The 19,013-nt window shown below is 45.3% G+C and overlaps 1 protein-coding gene and 3 pseudogenes across 1 annotated transcript; all 4 read left to right on the top strand.

Moving 5' to 3' along the window:
• The first annotated feature begins 984 nt into the window (after positions 1 to 984).
• Positions 985 to 2,007, top strand: LOC132223726 (lupus La protein homolog; annotated as a pseudogene).
• Positions 2,008 to 2,115: 108 nt separating this feature from the next.
• LOC132223887 (stAR-related lipid transfer protein 7, mitochondrial-like) lies at positions 2,116 to 3,278 on the top strand (annotated as a pseudogene).
• A 6,928-nt stretch (positions 3,279 to 10,206) lies between these two features.
• On the top strand, positions 10,207 to 10,509 carry LOC132225222 (protein CEBPZOS-like). Its single transcript, XM_059680520.1, has one exon. The coding sequence runs from the start codon at positions 10,207 to 10,209 to the stop codon at positions 10,384 to 10,386; it is 180 nt and encodes a 59-aa protein (XP_059536503.1). The 3' UTR covers positions 10,387 to 10,509.
• Positions 10,510 to 13,424: 2,915 nt separating this feature from the next.
• On the top strand, positions 13,425 to 13,958 carry LOC132223725 (histone-lysine N-methyltransferase NSD3-like; annotated as a pseudogene).
• The last annotated feature ends 5,055 nt before the right edge of the window (positions 13,959 to 19,013 follow it).

The raw sequence follows: 19,013 nt of genomic DNA, 5'->3' as shown, positions 1-19,013 counted from the left end.
ACACAGGGCCAATAAACAGTAGGTGTCAACTGCAAGTAGGAGAGAATTTTTCAATAATCAGGAGTTGGGGTTATTAACTCTAGATTGGGTTGCTAATTTCTTGGAAGTGATCACAGGATAGGTTCTTTAAGAGCAACCATGTCACTATGGGAACTTCCTGAGATTGCTTCCCATACATAGAAAGAACAGATACCTAAGCCAATTTTCATACATAGAAAAAAAGAACTTTCTCTTCATGCCCATGAAGGCAAGCTCAACAATCACACAATTGCAGACAGAGTGAACAAATTCCCATCGAAGACACTGCAGAGGAAGTCAAAGTTAGGTCATCGTAGCAAGAACTGCAGGAGACCTTCCACTCTGGACTTTCTGCTAGCCCAAGACAGTAGATTGTGACACACGGTGACTTCTCAGCTAGGAACAAGGCTAGTGTTCTAGCATCTTTAATTAAACATAGAAAATATGGAGGAGGGAACTGCATGAACTGGGCTAGGTTCACAGCCCTTCCTGCTGCCAGGCCCTGGCCCCTGAGGTGGCACCCTTAGTCCTCCGCCCAGAAACAGAGCCACTGAAACTATGGCTCCAGAGTGGCTGTGGCAGAAAAGATGAAAAACAAAACTGCTACCATTGTCTTCTTTTCACAAGGTTAGTTCAAAAACAAGTTGAAAAAAGAAGCGTTTGAGAGGTTTGCTGAGAAACTGACTCTAATACTGCAATAAAAATATAACAAAGGGTCCTGTGTCAAAATGGGCTGCATCTGGCAGACGCACTGGGTCCCCTGGGAGGAATGCTGGAGCCTGGGGTTCCGCACATGCACGTGGCCGGGACCCAAGTGGGCCAGTGGTTGCACTGGGATGGGTCCCTGGTTGGGTCTTTGGACAGAGGCTGCCCACATCCTCACTGTGCGCATTTTTCAAGTTTCCTACCCTCACTGGCTTCCAGTGTAGAGGAAGGAAGAGGTTTGGAGCCACCTGTTTAGCCACAATGGCCGAAAATGGTGATGAAAAATAGCTGCTCTGGAGGCCAAAATCTGTCATAAAATTGAGTATCATTTTGTGACTTCAATTTGCCACAGGACAAATTTTTAAAGGGATAAGTCAAACTGGATGAAGCCTGGTGACCTTTGGAAATAATGATCAAATTCAATCGGTTAAACCATCTAACAGACTTTACTGTAATAGTAGAAACATTGAACAAATCAAAGGCAGAACTCATGGAAATAAGTGAAGATAAAACTAAACTCCAAAGATCTCCAGACAAGACCCTTCCTGAACTTACTGATGAGTATAAACGTGATGTAAAACAGATCTATTTAAGAAAAAAGAAAAACAGATCTGTTTAAAGGCCTCCCTACTGATACAACACTTAATGACATAAAAGAATAGTTAGAACTGAAAGGTCAAGCACTAAATATTCAGATAAGAACATGGCACAAAGCATTTAAGGGATCAATATCTGCTGTGCTTGACAGCATTGAATCTGCTTTAAAAAAAAAAAAAAAAACTTATGGAGACACCTAAACAAAAGTACAAAGACGTAGATCTGCTAACACTTTTCAAGGAAGATTACTTTGCAAGAAATAATAAAGAAAACAAAATAAAATGGAAGCTAAATTATGAGCTAAACAAGAGCAAGAAGAAAAACAAAAGTTAATAGAAAATGCTGAAATGAAATATCTGGAAGAAAAGACTTTGTGCATGCTGAAATTTTCAGGGAACCTAGATGATCACACCTGCAGAGGAGATTTGCACATCCTTTTCTCAAATCATGGTGAATTAAAATGGAAAGACTAAGGGAAAAAAAGGGAAGATTGTCAGAGGAGCAAGAGGGAATAATCCCATTTAGAGAAAAAGCCAAGGAAGCACAAGATAAAGCCAAAGATCCAAATAATGGTAACCTACAATTAAGGAACAAAGTGACAGGGGAGTACTAGACAAATATGTGGGAAAAGAAACATTGAAGGAAGTCACAGAAGGTGCAACTCTATGGTCGCCTCTACTCAGATAGTGCCTGCTGCATCCTCCTGGGCCGCCTGTACATGCCTGGGCAATGACTGTGGAGATGGCAGGCATCTTCATGTGAGACAAAGAGCAGATCCAGGAGGAGGAGCTGCAGAGATCCATTCATGAGATGAAACTGCTGGAGGAAATGTTTCAGAGCCCTGAGCTTGAGCGCCACCCTGGAGAACCACAATCCCAAACAGAAGGGAATGAAGACTCAGGGGGCAAAGAGGAACCATGGGAAATGGTGATGGATAAGAAACACTTGAAGCTGTGGCGGTGCCCTATTACAGGCACCCATCTTTATCAGTACAGAGTTTTTAGAACCTACACAGATGTGACACCCCAGCAGTTCTTCAATGTTCAGCTGGTTAGAGCACAGAAAAAAGGTGGGATGCCCTGGTAATCAGGTTGGAAGTGATTGAGAGGGACGTCTTTGGTGGTTTGGAGGTTCTTCACATTTTCCTTACTCACTGTACTCGTGGGATTATGTTTATGTTTACTGGTACAGCGTGGATCAGGAAAACATTGTGCTGGTGTTGGTGTCACGTGCTGTGGAGCACCCTAGTGTGCTGGAGTCTCTGGAATTTTTAAGAGTTAGTTCATGTGAATCCCAAATGGCTATCCATCCCCACAACTCATCTGACTACTTGTGACAACCCCCAGACTGTGTTTCCTCACTGCTGTTAGTTGGATGGTTCCCAGTGGCATGCCAGAGTTCCTGGAGAAGCTGCACACGGCCACCCTGAAAGTCAAGGACATGCAGATCAAAGTAAAGGACTACATCACATGTGGAAATGGGTGAGGCCAAGGCCACCACGCCATCTTCCGAGTGGAAGAATGAGGGTAGTTGTGGCCCTGCCCGGATCAAGTATGCTTGAAGGACTTTGGGATAAGAAGGGACAGGCTGCTTCTAGCCCTGTCTCGGTCCCTAGCACTCTGCTACAGAGCAGGGACAGGTACTACAGAACATCTCTGTAACTACCAGTGCAAGATAATTCAACAACTGGTGTCTGACTTCATTCACAGCCTTCTTTGTTCTTTATCAAAACAGAGATTAAGGAGGCATCCCTAGGGGCACTGTCATACTCTCAGGCCAAGCATTTTTCAATTCAGTATTCCACTGAGCTCATGGGGAACACAGCGCAGCTCAGGCCAGAAGGGAACGACTTGTTTTTGCTACCTCTGAAGAGTTTCCTCTACCAACATTCTAGTTTCCACCATCAGTTCTGCAGCATTTGGACTTCCTTTAGTCTGAAGGTCCAACTGGAAAGTGAAGGTGGCCAGTTGATGGTTCAATGAGGAGTCATTTGGCAGTGCTCTTGGAACTGTGATTGTCCTATGTTGAATGGATGGAAACTGTTGCTTGACAGTGTAAATGCCTAGAGCGGTGGTTCTCAACCTTCTGGCCCTTTAAATACCGTTCCTCATGTTGTGACCCAACCATAAACTTATTTTCTTGCTACTTCATAACTGTAATGTTGCTACTGTTATGAATCGTCATGTAAATATCTGATATGCAGGATGGTCTTAGGCGGCCCCTGTGAAAGGATACTTCCACCACCAAAGCGGTCGCGACCCACAGGTTGAGAACCGCTGGCCTAGAGGGACATAAAGTTTGTACCAGGAAATTTCTCTCTTCCTCTCCCAAATACCACCCATTGACTACCCAAAGCCGTTTCCTTTAGACTGGCCAGTTCTTCTACATTCATGCACTATGTTAACCTGGCTTAACGCCTCGTTCCTTGGCCCATTTACCAAGACACAGGGAAACCAATCCTCTCAGACAATAGCTTTATGTACTATTACTGTCTTGACAGGATCAGTGGAGAAATGTTCAAAACATCCCACATTAAATAATTTATATATGTGTGTGTGTGTGTGCGTGTGTGTGCATGTATGTAAAATTTATTTCAGAGAAAAAGGGAAAGGGAGAAAGACAGAAATGTGATGAGAAAGAATCGCTGATGAGCTGCCTCCTGCACTCTCTCAACTAGGGACTGAGCCCGCAACCCCAGCATGTGCCGTGACCTCCTGGCTCATAGGTCGACACCCAACCACCGAGCCACACTGGCCAGGCTTATATTTTTTTATGTTAAAAGTTTATTAGTTCCGGGTTTCACTTACTGAATTTGAAATATATTTTTAAATCTTTCTGTCAAAAAGTAGGGATTTGGGAGTTGAACAGAATTTCAATAGTCCCACTGCCCAGAAAACAACATTTTATTTTGACAGTATTTTTCATACTTCACATCTGACTGAATGCCGAGGACTTGTCCATCTCAGAAGGCTAAATAAAGGTGGAAGAGTAAGGTTGGGCCACTCCCTGGAGCTTACAGAGCTGTAGACAAGCTGTGTGAAGCAACAGATAAAATCTTGCCCCAAACACTAATGCAATGAGCTTATGTGACTCTCTTGTTCCTCTGAAAGTTTTGCCTCCTCTCTTCAGAGCTCAAATAAAAGCAAACTATGCTCTTTGAATGAAGTCACAGTCAAATGGTATCAGCTTGGCCTCACTGATTCTGCTTATGGTCATGCTGCCATCTGGTGGGAGAATAGGCATCAAGTTTTAAGTCCTCCTCCCTCCACCCACCCACCCTTTTTAAAAATAATTTAAATGATCACATTTTCCCCTTTTTTCCTACTTGGATCAAAACCTGAGACTAACTTAAGCCCATGGAACTCTTTGTTGCCTGTGAAGTTTTGTGCCAAATAAATAACTGTCTAGTCCTTTCTGCCTTCCTTCTCTGAGTCTGGCAGAGCAGAGATACATTGAGCAGCCCCAGCTTCTCTCATTGATCAGATCTCTTTTCTCATCTCTAGGACCTGACAAGCCAAGGAGAGGTCCTGGATTATGTCTTCACTTAGGGCCTGTGATTGCTGGGCATGAATAGGTGTGGACAATAGTGCCTGTGTGAGTGCAGAAGTGTTAAGGAGGTGGGTGTTGCTCATGTTCTGATTTGGGGGCATTTGACTGCTGTGGGGTAGGTCTGTACAGTTACTAATGTCATCATAATGATTTTACTTCTGATATTTTTTTTTTCTTCAACGCATATCAGGGTCTCTTAAACTCTAGACACTTGCTTCTATTCTATTACAAACTCCCAAACGTGCCCAAATTACCTTCGGGCTTTCCCCCAGTTCTCACCCCTGAGGTTCTTCTGAGGTGTGCTGAAGACACCCTCCTAATCCTCCCGGGGCAGTGGTTCAACCTTCCTAACTCCGAGAACCTTTAATACAGTTCTTCATGTTGTGGTGACCCCCAACCATAAAATTATTTTCGTTGCTACTTCATAACTGTAATTTTGCTACTGTTATGAATCGTCATGTAAATATCTGATATGCAGGATGTAATTTTCATTGTTACAAATTGAACATCATTAAAGCATAGTAATTAATCACAAAAACAATATGTAATTATATGTGTGTTTTCCAATGGCCTTAAGCGACCCCTGTGAACGGGTCGTTGGACCCCCAAAGGGGTGGCGACCCACAGGTTTAGAACCGCTGCCCTAGAGCTTGGTCCCAACACCCTCCTTCTAGGACAAGTCCTCACCAAGCACCCTCACCCCCTTGCAGAAACGGTGCAGCCCCCCAGCCAAGATCTGAGAACCAAGCAGCCTTTGCCCGACCCCCAGCCGTGATCGGAGAAGCCGTGAGGGGCAGGACAGAAGCGGCACTAAGCCCCAAGTAGATCGTGAGCACCGTTCAAACTGCGTGGGTAAAACCCCCTGAGACCAGGTTCTGGCCACCATGTAGATCACGAGCACCTTTTGAACTCTGAGGGTAAAAACCCTGAGACCGGGTCCTGGTCGCCACGTAGATCGCAGCACCTTTCAAACTGCAAACCTCATGAGACCCGGTCCTGACCCCCACGTAGATTGAGAGCACCTTTCAAACTGCATGGGTAAAACCCCCTGAGACCGGGTCCTGGCTGCCACATAGATCGGGAGCACCTTTCAAACTGCAAACCCAATGAGACCGGGGCCTGACTGCCACGTAGATCGCGAGCACCTTTCAAGCTGCGTGGGTAAAACCCGTGAGACTGGGTCCTGGCCTCTATGTGCTGCCACGTAGATCTCGGCGGCCAGCAGCCGCCTCTTCCCTGCTCCCCGCCCCCCTCCCCCCTCCTCCGACCCCCGTGATCGGAGAAGTACCTGTATTTTTAATAATTTCTTGACATGGTAAAAGAATTTTACATTGCGATCCAAGGGTGGTGGGGTGAGGAGAAGGAGCAGCAAAACAATCCAACAGACAAAAAGGGAAACAGAAATGCATGGTGGAAGGGATTTCAAGGGTGGGTAGGGGCATTGCCCAACTAAAATGCAATTGGTTTGTTACTGAGTACTATTCATGGGAAGACAGCATCCTGACTCCTTCTCTATACAGCATACTGGGAGTAAATATGATGCATCCAGGTGGAAATGTGATTAAGGGTTGGAAGACAGACAGGGAAAGAAGAAGTCAGAAATAGACACTGAGTGAGTTACTGGCTGGCTGGCTGCAAATACTGAGTATCCAATAGAGATAGAATAAACAAGTGGGGGATATCTCTGGAAGATTCAAGAGATAGGGGGCAACTCTTCTATGGTTTTAACTTGCCCAGCAGATTTCCACATACACACGTGTACACGCCTATGTTCGCATGCACACACATATACACATAACTGACTGCCCTCCCTGGAAGCACAGAAGAAGAAGCCACCAGAAGAAGAAGCCGCCCACCCTTGGTCCAGGCGCCAGCACCTGCGGCTGGCTGCAGCCCAGGAGACGGACAAGCCACCCACCCGAGGTCCCAGGCTGCAGCCACCCGGAGAAGCTGCCAGTCCTATGGTCCAGGGCGCCAGCACCTGTGGCCAGAGAAATAGGTTCCCTCTTCTCCTACTGCAGTCATTACTTCAATATTCCCCTTCTGAATTTCTCTCCTGTGCTGCAAACCAACTCCACTTTTCATCGGAAGGATACGGAACAGAGAGAGCAGTGTTAAAAGCTTACATTTTTAAGCCTGTAAGGTTGGTACTTAAACATATAAATGGAAAACTAGAGTCCTTAAGGTCACAAAGGCTACAAAGGACTGGGACAGCGCATGACCTATTGTATCCAGCAATCCATATGGGGACTGAAAACTTTGCAATGATGACAATTACTGAAGATATGAATCAACTAAAATAGTTGACAGAGACAATTCTTCTATCTTTGAAAATATCTACATCAAATCTGTTTAAATAGATTTTCATCTGCATAATATAACACATTCTGACAAGACCACCACCACCACCAATGTGCTCAGTGTTGTACCGATAAATGTTTAGTAACTGAGGGAAACCCCCCTTATCCCCCCCGCCCCACAGTGCACAAATTTTTGTGCACCGGGTTACTAGTATAGAAATAATACCTGATGCTGGAACTGCTCCTGCCAGTGAAAATGGAAGGGGCTGACATGAGAGAGAATTGCAATTCCTCCAGCAGCACAAGAAAAGGAATGTGTTTTCCAAAGGTTGCATGTAGACCCTGAAAAGGGGACAATAGTGGGTATTTTCTCCACCCTCACAAAGGAGAGACAAGGATTACTTCTCCCCATGCCTCAAGCAAATGACAAACACCTTCAGAAAGCTTGACATATGTCCCCTGGAGTTAGAGACAGTGGAACCAGTATGTGATTCAATGAAGCTGAGCCTGGGGCAGGAACTGACTGCATCTGACTGTAGAAGAGAGGGCTGGTTTGGAGCAAACAGTACTTCTAACACCTGCTGAAAGAAAGACCGTGTTTTCCATGACTGACATATGGAGTCTGAGAAAGTCAATGGACAAAGACTGTCTTAAAAGGAAAGCATCCGGACAACCAAGATGGCGGCCTAAGGCATATACCTGTACCTCCCGCCCCTCACAACCACGTTAAAACTACAACTAAAAGGCAAAACGGTTATCATCCAGAACCACGGGGAAGCTGGCTGAGTGGAAGTTCTACAACTAGAAGGAAGGAAAAAAGATCACTGAGGCTGGGTAGGAGGTGCGGAGGCGCGCGAACAGGGCTGCACCTGGGCGTGCGGTTTTTGTCAATCGGGAGATACAAGCTCCCGACTGCACTGACCTCATTTCCAGCAAGTCTCTAGGGACCCAGACTCCTACAGGGAGAAACTGGACTGTCTAGCATCGGGCCGGAAAGTGAGGGCGGCTTTCTTGCAGAACTGCTCGCAGGGATCATTGTTACTGTGGGAGCACAGGATGCAGGGACATGGAGACGCCAAGACACGGAGACACCAAGACGCAGAGACAGCTGATGGACAGCCATTGCTGTTTGCCGCACCCTGGTGATTCTCTGAGACCTCACCCCAGCCAATTTACAACCCCACCTAAGCTGTGCGTAGCGGCGCAAATGAATCACCTGTCCTTTTGCAGCCTGACCTAACAAACTGCAGCTGGGTCAGAGAACGGCAAAATTTCCAAACCCCAAACAAAGAGGAAAAATCTGCAGATCTCGCGGTAGCTCCTGCTGGGTGGACTCACACAGTGGTTGAATTTGTACCTCCTTGGAAATCCAGGAGCCAGCATACCTACTGGTTAGATACCAGATGTCGACTCCTCACATCCCTAAGTACACACTCAAGAGGCAGACTCAGTAAGCACCAAAGCCTCACTGAAGCAAGACCTGCCCAATAACGGTGTCTCCAGCACAGCAATTCTTCCACTACAGACACAGAGTGTGCCTGCAGTTAATTGGCCTGGAGATAATTTCCTCCCAGGGATACCAACAGCAATCAAGGCTTAACTACAACAAAACTGTACACCCAGCCCACAAAGGGGTGCACCAAGAGTGTCTACCTCAGGTGATTGGGGAGGCTGAGCCACTGGGCCCAATAGGACACCTACCACACAAAGCCACTCTATCAACACAGGGAAGCAGCCAAAATGCAGAGACAAAGAAACATGCCACAAATGTAAGAAATGGAGGAAAGCAAATTACTGGACTTAGAGCACAAAACCACAGTTATAAGGTTATGCAAGAATCTTCTACAAACCTCCGAGGAACTTAGTCAGACCTTCAAGGATCTTAATGAGAATGCCAAAAAAAAAAAAAAATGGAATAGAACCAGTCAAAAATAAAGCATACACTGACTGAAATAAAGAATAATATACAGAGATCCAACAGAAGACTAGAGGATCCCAAGAATCAAGTCAAAGATTTGAAATACAAGGAAGCAAAAAACACCCATCCGGAAAACCAAAAAAAAAAAAAAAAAAAAAAAACAATCCAAAAATATGAAGATAGTGTAAGGAGCCTCTGGCACAATTTCAAACGTACCAACATCTGAATTATGGGGGTGCCAGAAGAAGAGGGAGAGCAAGATACTTAAATCCTATTTAGAAGAAATAATGACAGAAAAATGCCCGTACCTGATGAAAGAAATAGACTTACAAGTCCAGGAAGCGAACAGAACTCCCAAAAAGAGGAATCCAAAGAGGACCACACCAAGACACATCATAATTAAAATGCCAAGGGCAAAAGACATAGAGAGAATCTTAAAAGCAGCAAGAGAAAAACAGTTAGCTACCTTACAAGGGAGCACCCATACGACTGTCGGCTGCTTTCTCAACAGAAACCATGCAGGCCAGAAGGGAGTGGCAAGAAATATTCAAAGTGATGAATACCAAGAATCTACAACCAAGATTACTCTACCAAGCAAAGCTATCATGTAGAGTTGAAGATCAGATAAAGAGCTTCACAGACAAGAAAAAGCTAAAGGAGTTCATCACCACCAAACCAGGATTATGTGAAATGCTAAAGGGTATTCTTTAAGAAGAGGAAGAAGAAAAAGCTAAAGATACAAATTATGAACAACAAAGGGACAACAAATACATATTTATCAACAAGTGAATCTAAAAATTAAGTCAATAAAAAATCTGATGAACAGAATAAACTGGTGAATATAATAAAAGCAGGGGCATAGAAAGGGAGTGGACTGACAATTCTCAGGGGGAAGGGGGTATGAAGGGTGCGGGAAGAAACTGGACAAAAATCTTACACCTATGGATGAGGACAGTGGCAGGGGGTAAGGGCATGGGGTGGGATGGGAACCAGGTGGAGGGGAGCTATGGGGGAAAAAAAGAGGAACATCTGTAATAATCTGAACAATGAAAATTTTTATATAAAAAAGGAAAGCATCCAAGGCAAGGTTGATTTGGGCTACCCAGAGTGGGTGTACGGATGGCCCAAATTCTGGAAACACTGGCAAAGAAGATCTTTAAAGGAGTTTTAGTAGCTGAATTGTGGGCATTTTTTTTAGCATATATTTTGTTAAATAAGAAGAACGCAAGTCAGGTTTATTACAAATCCATCAAATATTCTAGAATGTATGGAGTCAGACAGCAAGATCAAGAAAAATGATTGAACAACAAAAGTTAGGAATTTGGTCACTGGTACAGGTGTACCCTATTGCATAGTATCAGGCATGATTAAAATTCCAAAGTTGACATGGATAGATTTTGGAATATGTAAGGCAAAACGTAAATTCCAATTAAGCCAGAGGTTTTGTTCTTTGGACTACCTGTGAAGAAATTACGGAAGGTATGTTGATCATGTTATAAATAAAGTTTTGCTTATACTTTAAAAAGGAACACCCAAGAGTAGCCCCCAGGGAGACAGAAAACCCCAACAGAAAAGAGAACAGCAAAGGCCTGGGTATTTAGGGGAGTTTAATGTCCAGACAGAAGCTGCACCCATGGTGCCCTCAGATGAAAGTAGGCATGCTCTTGTACAGCCGAGTGCAAAGTACAGCCCCCGGGCTGGATCCGGCCCGTTCGGCTGTTCTATCCGGCCCACGGAGCCGAAAGAGCGGAGGGTTCTCTTGCTCTCCCCTCCGATCCTTCACCAGCAGCAGTGTTAACATGTATTAGTTCACACAAACACTCCATCCATGCTTTTGTTCCGGCCCTCCGGTCCAGTTTAAGAACCCACTGTGGCCCTCGAGTCAAAAAGTTTGCCCACCCCTGCTCTAGTATGTGGCTCACATAGGAAGAGAAGCTAGGGATGAAGATGCCCTGAAGAGGAAAGGAATGTGTTTCCAAAGTCAATATGTACTAGTACACGCTGAGGAAGCAGTAACGGTGGGAATTTTCTCCACCCCCATGAGGAGAGGACAAGACAAGGATCACCTCCTCCTGACCTTCATCAAATGAAAACAAGCTTGAGAAAGCTTGGCTCCTGTCTTCTTCAGTCAGCTGGACCCCAGAACCACTGCCTGACTCATGCAAATGAAATTGGGAATCGGGGGCTGAAAATGCCTGGCCGGACCACACAATAAGGCTGGACTGAATAAATAGGACCTGCACTTCCACCACATGCAGAGAGGGACTGTGATGGCCATAGTCCACATGAGAGCCCTGCAAAAGCAAGTGTCCTCCGTTGTCTGAAAAGGAAAGCACAAAGGCAGAGCACCCAGAGAAGCAATGACCCTGACACAAGTGTGGCTCAAGGAGACTAGGGGGTGAGGGGGAGTTCGGTGGCCAGTTAGAAGAAAGGCACCCGATGAGACCGGAGCCAGCAGTCTGCGGTCTCTTTAGGAAGTTCAAAATGGACCCATAAGGGCATGGGCTCGGGTTTTCCTGTGTTCCCATTACACATTTAATGACCCTGCCAGGGTGTGTTCTTCTCCACGTGCACTTTTCTCCCTGGAACCACATCTGGAGTGGTGGTCAAGTGGAGGAAGGACATGACAAGAGAAAAGGCAAAAAGAAGTACTCCATTCAACCCATACACAGACACACACACCACTAGCAAGACTACAAAATCCATGAAGGGGCCAGTTTCCACTAGACAGAAATTTCCCAGTATTTAGAAGTGTAGGGTTTTGACTGGTACAGGACACTAGGCTACTAACTGCTTCAAAGTGACCACAAGATGATTGGGTATTTAAGAGGGAAAAGTTGGCTAAGAGACCTTTTGGAGATTTCCTGCCAGACCAGGGAAGAGTAAATCCCAAAGGCAGCTTTCATGCATAAGTAGAAAGAGACTATGGTTACTTTCTTTTATGCTCACCAAAAGACGCTCAATGAGCCCTAACCTGTATGGGTCAGTGAATTGAGCACTGGCTCACAGGCTGAAGTGTTCTGCGTTTGATGCTGATCAAGGGCACGTACTCAGTTGCAGGCTTGGTCCCCGGCCCTGGTCGGCGCACACACAGGAGGCAACCAATCGATGTGTCTCTCTCACAGATGTTTCTCTCTGTCTCTCCCCTGCTCCGTTGCCTTTCTCTAAAGTCAATGGGAAAATATCCTCACGTGAGCATTAATAAACAAACAAGAAAACAAAACAAAAGGATACTCAATGAATGGTTGTTAAAGACCTACTCTGCAAGAAAGCCTATCTTTTGGAAAAGTTTCTGCTTTTCCTCCAACAAATGTAATCCAACAGTATAAGAAAAGGTACCCGGCCGGTTTGGCTCAGGGGATAGAGCATCGGCCTGCGGACTGAAGGGTCCCGGGTTCGATTCTGGTCAAGGGCACATGCCGGGGTTGTGGGCTTAATCCCTAATAGAGAGTGTGCAGAAGGCAGCCACTCAATGATTCTCTCTTATTGTTGATGTTTCTATCTCTCTCTCCCTCTTTCTTCCTCCTTGAAATCAATAAAAGTATGTTGTTGTTGTTTTTAAAAAAACCTATAATATCTTAGACAGGGCTGTGCAAATGTGCAAAGGTCACTGCGGGAGAGTCGGGGTGGGAGGACTTTGTGCACAGTGGCAGGAGCAGGCAGTGGTGGCAGCAACAGCCAGAAACCAGGTAGAGGCCTAGGGAACTTGTCCACTGGTAGCCATGGACAGGCACGCGAAGGCAAAATGGAGCCTTAAACCGGGAGGACCCTGCCGCCTTGGTCCAGCCACCAGCCACAGGCTACTCTCTGATAGCAGCAGCTGCACTGCGACCCGCATTCCTCCACCTCCCCTGCCTATACAACCTCCTACACCAGGGGTGGGCAAACTTTTTGACTCGAGGGCCACAATGGGTTCTTAAACTGGACCGGAGGGCCGGAACAAAAGCATGGATGGACTGTTTGTATGAACTAATATAAATTCAAAGTAAACATCATTACATAAAAGGGTACGGTCTTTTTTTCTTTAAGTTTTATTCTTTTAAAACGGGCCGTAGTTTGCCCACGGCTGTCCTACACTCTTCCTCCTCTGGTCTCTAGGCCAGGCCCTGTGCCTGCCGCCATGGCAGAAGCATCTGACACCAGAGAAATCTAGCCCAGAGATTTCCTATGGCCTAGGTTGGTACCATCTCCTCCCCCTGCAGCCCCAGTGGCTGCCTGTACCCAGTGCCACTCTGGGCCTCGTGTCTCTCCTGTGATAATACTGACACAGCCAGCAAGTTAGAATGGAACAAACTGAAGACCTGATGAGAGAAAGGGAAAGTTGCTGGAGCAAAACAATGGATTTCCCTTTCTCTTTCAGGCAAGGGATCATGGGAAACACCATTCAGCAACCTCCTCAACTCATTGGCTCCACCAACATCTGTCAGGAAGATGCCTTTGATGACAACAGTGACAACAGAAGATCTTCCTCCACTCACAAATGGCTTTCCACCATCAGTCGGCATGTATGAAACTCAAACCAAATACCAGTCTTCTAAGCAGTAACCCAATGCATCAGCCAATGGCTTTGGTGCAATTAGGAACTTTAGCCCCGCTATTACCATTCAGAAATCCCAAACACAAGACCACATGAACTTCTGGAAAAACCTTCTCCTCCACAGCTACCACCTCCTCCTTCAGTACTACAAACTGTGACTCCAAAGCAGATTGGCTCACCTGAAATTAAACGGAAAATAACCAAAACTCACCAGGATGGCAGGGAATTGTTTGAGTCTTCCCTCCACGGATACCTTTTCAATTAAGTACAGGCAAGTGAGCACACACAGTCAAACCATGAGCGCAGAAAAGCAGAGGGAAAGCAACAAGCGTGACTCTTCTATATTAGAAGAGCACAACTCACGCAAAATCCGCAAATTGGAAACCGAGGAACAATCAAAGGGTTGTTTCTGGGGAAAAAAAAAAACAAACAAACAAGAGAAGATCCAGCCGGACCGGTTTGGGTCAGTGGATAGAGCGTCAGCCTGCGGACTAAGGAGTCCCGGGTTCGATTCCGGTCAAGGGCATGTACCTTGGTTGCGGGCACGTCCCCAGTGGGGAGTGTGCAGGAGGCAGCTGGTCAATGTTTCTCTCTCATCAATGTTTCTAAATCTCTATCGCTCTCCCTTCCTCTCTGTAAAAAATCAATAAAATATTTAAAAAAAAAAAAAGGAGAAGATCCAGTACTAAAAGAGGAAACCTTGGTTTAACCAATATTACCTTCTGTTCCAACAACAGAAGTGCCTGCTAGTGTTAAGTGCCATTTGGTGATCATGTTTAGTCTCAGGAGGCAACCTATCCTTGGTGGCCTTGTATGGTTTCAAGAGATCCCAGCTCGAGGTTCATACCAAAATTAACAGAAGAGGTGCTCGGGAATAGCACGTCCAAATTTTTTTTAGCAACCAACCAGAGAGGGCATGGGTTCATAAAAAACGGGTATGAAAGAAAAAAGGTCACAGACAGCATGAAGAATTACTGACTGAGGCAACCAAACAAGCCAGCAACCACACTGAGAAACACAAGATGTGGATACCCCGACCACAGAGAGACGCGCACAATGGGAAACTGACATTCCCCATGCAGAGAAAGCGTGGAAAATGATTGGAGAGGAAAGAATAAAAAAGTTACTTTGTACATACTGATGAACATCCTGAGGCGGCTTTATCGCAAACGAAAAAGAATGCTGCCCCTAAAGCCGAAGTTTAAAACCAACAGAAAAAAAAAAACAGAGACCAAGATCAATGCTGAGTACTCAGCCAGAACAGACCAACGCAAGTGAAGTGGCCTCCTCACTATCAAGTGCTGACATTCAGAGACATAGCCAGTAGCAGCACACGAGTGTGAAAGAAGAACCACCTCCATTAAAATAGCCTGGAAAGGGAGGATCCCAACATGGTGGCCAGCAGGACGGCAGTGAGGAAGAGAGTGTGAGTTAAGGAGAGGGGAGTGTGTGGACGTATGTGCTGTGTGTGTGGGTGAGTGAGGGACAGTTAGACCTCCCAGGAGTCTGGGGACTGGAGGATCAGGCCCTGCTGGACAGGGAGCCCCTGCTACCTTTACAGGCACTCCCAGGCCAGGAGCGGCTCTGGTGCGGAGCCCGAGACATTCTGAAGGGAGGAGCAGCGGAGGCCAGGAGTGCAGCCACACCAACACCCACACTGGCCTGAGACAACACGCCAAACCCGAACAGTGAGCCACGTGCCAGCAGTAACTGGCAAAGGACCCCTGCCGCACCCCTGCAGTGAGTGGCGCACTGCCTCACCACGGGCTCCCAGGTGACTGCAGTGAGCACACACCAGAGAGACCACCTCCCTGTCCTGGTTCCAGGATCCAGCGCTCCAGGACTCCAGGCTGTGAGTTCAAGCCAGGGGCGCGCCTGCCCAAGACCCAGGACAGGCTGAAAGTGAGACCCAGGGGCAGCCAGCATGGTGCCCTGCCCTGGCCCCAGGACCACACGGAGGTGTGAGCCAGAGGTACCAAGCACCACGCCCAGGCCCCAGGACTGTGCTGCCAGTGCGTGCCAGAGGGACATAGGGTGCCACCCTCCCACAGGCGCCGGGGCTGCACTGTGAATTGCATGCCAGAGGGCTCTGGAATCTCACAGGGAGTCGTACACCAGAGAAACTATGCATGTGCCCCTACCCACCACAAACATCTGCAGCAGACAACTGAGGGACCAATCCATGGGGGAAGGGAGTACAACTCAGAGCAAAGACAATAAAGGTGTCAGACTCAAGGCAAACTCAGCCTCTGGGCTAAGGAGTCCTGGATCATTGGACCGCTGGGGGCTTCAACTTCACAGACCTCAAGCAGGTTGCCCAGGGCCACAACGAGACAGCAACTCACATTACATACAAACAAACACAAAGGCATTGCAGAAATGTAGCAGGACACAAAATTCACACCCAGAAATCTATGGCATTTTTACACACCAATAATGAACTCACAAAAAGAGAAACTAAAAACGAAATCCCATTTAGCAGTGCAACACAACAATTAAGATACCTAGGAATAAACTGAACTAAGGAGGTAAAAGACCTGTACTCAGAAAACTATAAGATGTTGGAAAAAACAGGTAGAGGAAGATATATACAAGTGGATGAATATACAGTGTTCATGGATTCGTAGAATCAACATCATTAAAATGTCCATACTACCCAAAGCAATCTATAGATTCAACCTCATTCAAATACCAACGGCATATTGCACAGACCTAGAACTAACTCTCGAACATTTTATATAAAATTAAAAGGGACCCCCGAATAGCCACAGCCATCCTGATAGAAGAACAAAGTTTGAGGGATCACAATACCAGATAGCAAGTTATATCACAAAGCCACTGTTCTCAAAACAGCCTGGTACTGGCAAAGAAAAACAGACAAAACACCAATGGAACAGAACAGAGAACCCAAAAATTGACCCAAGCTATCATGCTCAATTAATATTTGATAAAAGAGGCAGGAGCATACAATGGAGTCAAGACAGTCTCTTCAATAAATGGTGCTGGAAGATAAACAATCCAATCAAAAAATGGGCAAAGGATCTAAATAGACACCTTTCAAAAGAGGACATCCAGAAAGCCAAGAGACATATGAAAACATGCTCAAAGTCACTAATCATCCCAGAGATGCAAATCAAAACAACAATGAGGTACCATCTCACACCTGTCAGACTGGCTATCATCAACAAATCAACAAATGACAAGTGCTGGAGAGGATGTGGAGAAAAAGGAACACTTGTGCACTGCTGGTGGGAATGCAGACTGGTGCAGCCACTATGGAAGACAGTATGGAGTTTCCTTAAAAAACTGAAAATGGAACTCCCATTTGACCCTGTGATCCCACTTCTAGGAATATATCCCAAGAAACCAGAAACACCAATCAGAAAGGATATATGCACCCCTATGTTCATAGCAGCACAATTCACCATAGCTAAGATCTGGAAACAGCGTAAGTGCCCATCAGTAGATGAATGGATTAGAAAACTGTGGTACATCTACACGATGGAATACTATGCTGCTGTAAAAAGGAAGGAACTCCTACCATTTGCAACGTCATGGATGGAACTGGAGAGCATTATGCTAAGTGAAATAAGCCAGTCAATAAAGGAAAGATACCACATGATCTCACTCATTCATGGACAATAGAGACCATTATAAACTTTTGAACAATAATAGATACAGAGGCAGAGCTGCCTCAAACAGATTGTCAAACTGCAGCGGGAAGGCCGGGGAGGGTTGGGGGGCAGGAGGTAGGGGGGTAAGAGATCAACTAAAGGACTTGTATGCATGCATATAAGCATAACCAATGGACATAAGACACTGGGGGATAGGGGAGGCTAGGGGACTGTCTAGGGCGGGGGGATAAAATGGATACATATGTAATACCCTTTGTAATACTTTAAGCAATAAAAAAAAGAAAATAAAAATAAAATAAAAAAAATAAAATAAAATAAATGGTGCTGGGAAAATTGGTCAGATACATGCAAAAAAAAATGAAACTAGACCACCAACTTACACCATACACAAAAATAAATTCAACATGGAAAAAGACTTAAATGTAAGATGGGAAACCATAAAAATCTTAGAAGAATCCATAGGCAACAAAATATCACTCATATCTAGTAGCAATATGTTTCCTGATACATCTACTAGGACAATGGAAACTAAGGACAAAATAAATAAATGGGACTACATCAAAATAAAAAGCTTCTGCACAGCAAAAGAAACCACCAACAAAATAATAAGAGAGTCTGCTGCATGGGAGAACATATCTGCCAATGTTAAATCTGACATGGGTTTTATCTCCAAAATTTATAGGGAATTCATACAACCTAACTAAAGGAAAAAAATGGCAAAAGGACACTTCTCAAAAGTGGACATACAGAAAGCAAAGAGGCATATGAAAAAAACATGCTCAAAGTCACTAGTCATCCAAGAAATGTAAATCAAAACGACCCTGAGGTATATCACCTCAAACCTATCAGAATGGCGACCATCAACAAATCAACTAACGACAAGTGCTGGTGATGATGTGAAGAAAAGGGAACCCTCGTACACTGCTGGTGGGAATGCAGACTGGTGTAGCCTCTGTGGAAAATTATATGGAGTTTCCTAAAAAAATTAAAAATGGAACTCCCATTTGACCCAGTAATACCACTGCTAGGAATATATCCCAAGAAATCAGAAACACCAAACAGAAAAGACAGATGCACGCACCCCTATGTTCCTAGCAGCGCAACATACAATAGCCAAGAATTGCAAACAGCCTAAGTGCCCATCAGCAGGTGAGTGGATTAAAAAGCAGTGGCACATCTACACAATGGAATATATGCTGCTGTACAAAACAAAGAACTCTTACCATTTGCAACAGCATGGATGGACCTGGGGAGCATCACGCTAAGCAAAATGAAACAAGCCAGTCAGAGAAAGATAAGTATCACATGGTCTCACTCATTTGTGGAATATAATGAACAACATAAACTGACAAACAAAAATAGATGCAGAGACATAGAAGCATCGAACAGACAGTAAACCTCAGAGGGAAGGCAGGGGATGTTGGTGGGGTGAGGGTAAGAGATCAACCAAAGGACCTGTATGCATTTAGCATAACCAATGGACACAGACAATAGAGGGGTGAAGGCCTGGACTGAGGGTCAGGAGCGGGCTGGGAGAGGTCAATGCGGGGGAAAGGGAACATATGTTAATACTTTCAACAATAAAGAATTTTTAAAATAAATCAATTAAACAGCCTGGAAAATGGCAGCAGCCAGGATATCTTTACCAGCTTCTATTACAATGCAGGACTGGAGCTTGGATGTGCAGAAGTGTGACATGTCTCCAGTTGTCAAAATTTAGTAAGTGTTTGCTCTTCAGAATGCTACAGAACATG

The sequence above is a fragment of the Myotis daubentonii genome, chromosome X (genome assembly GCF_963259705.1).
Source record: "Myotis daubentonii chromosome X, mMyoDau2.1, whole genome shotgun sequence".
Lineage (NCBI taxonomy): Eukaryota > Metazoa > Chordata > Mammalia > Chiroptera > Vespertilionidae > Myotis > Myotis daubentonii.
The sequence above is the reverse complement of the archived record's forward strand: the minus strand, read 5'-3'. Positions and strand labels throughout refer to the sequence as shown.

Coding starts and splice junctions, on each gene's coding strand:
- LOC132225222 (XM_059680520.1), top strand. CDS start 10,207: ATGGCCCAAATTCTGGAAACACTGGCAAAGAAGATCTTTAAAGGAGTT.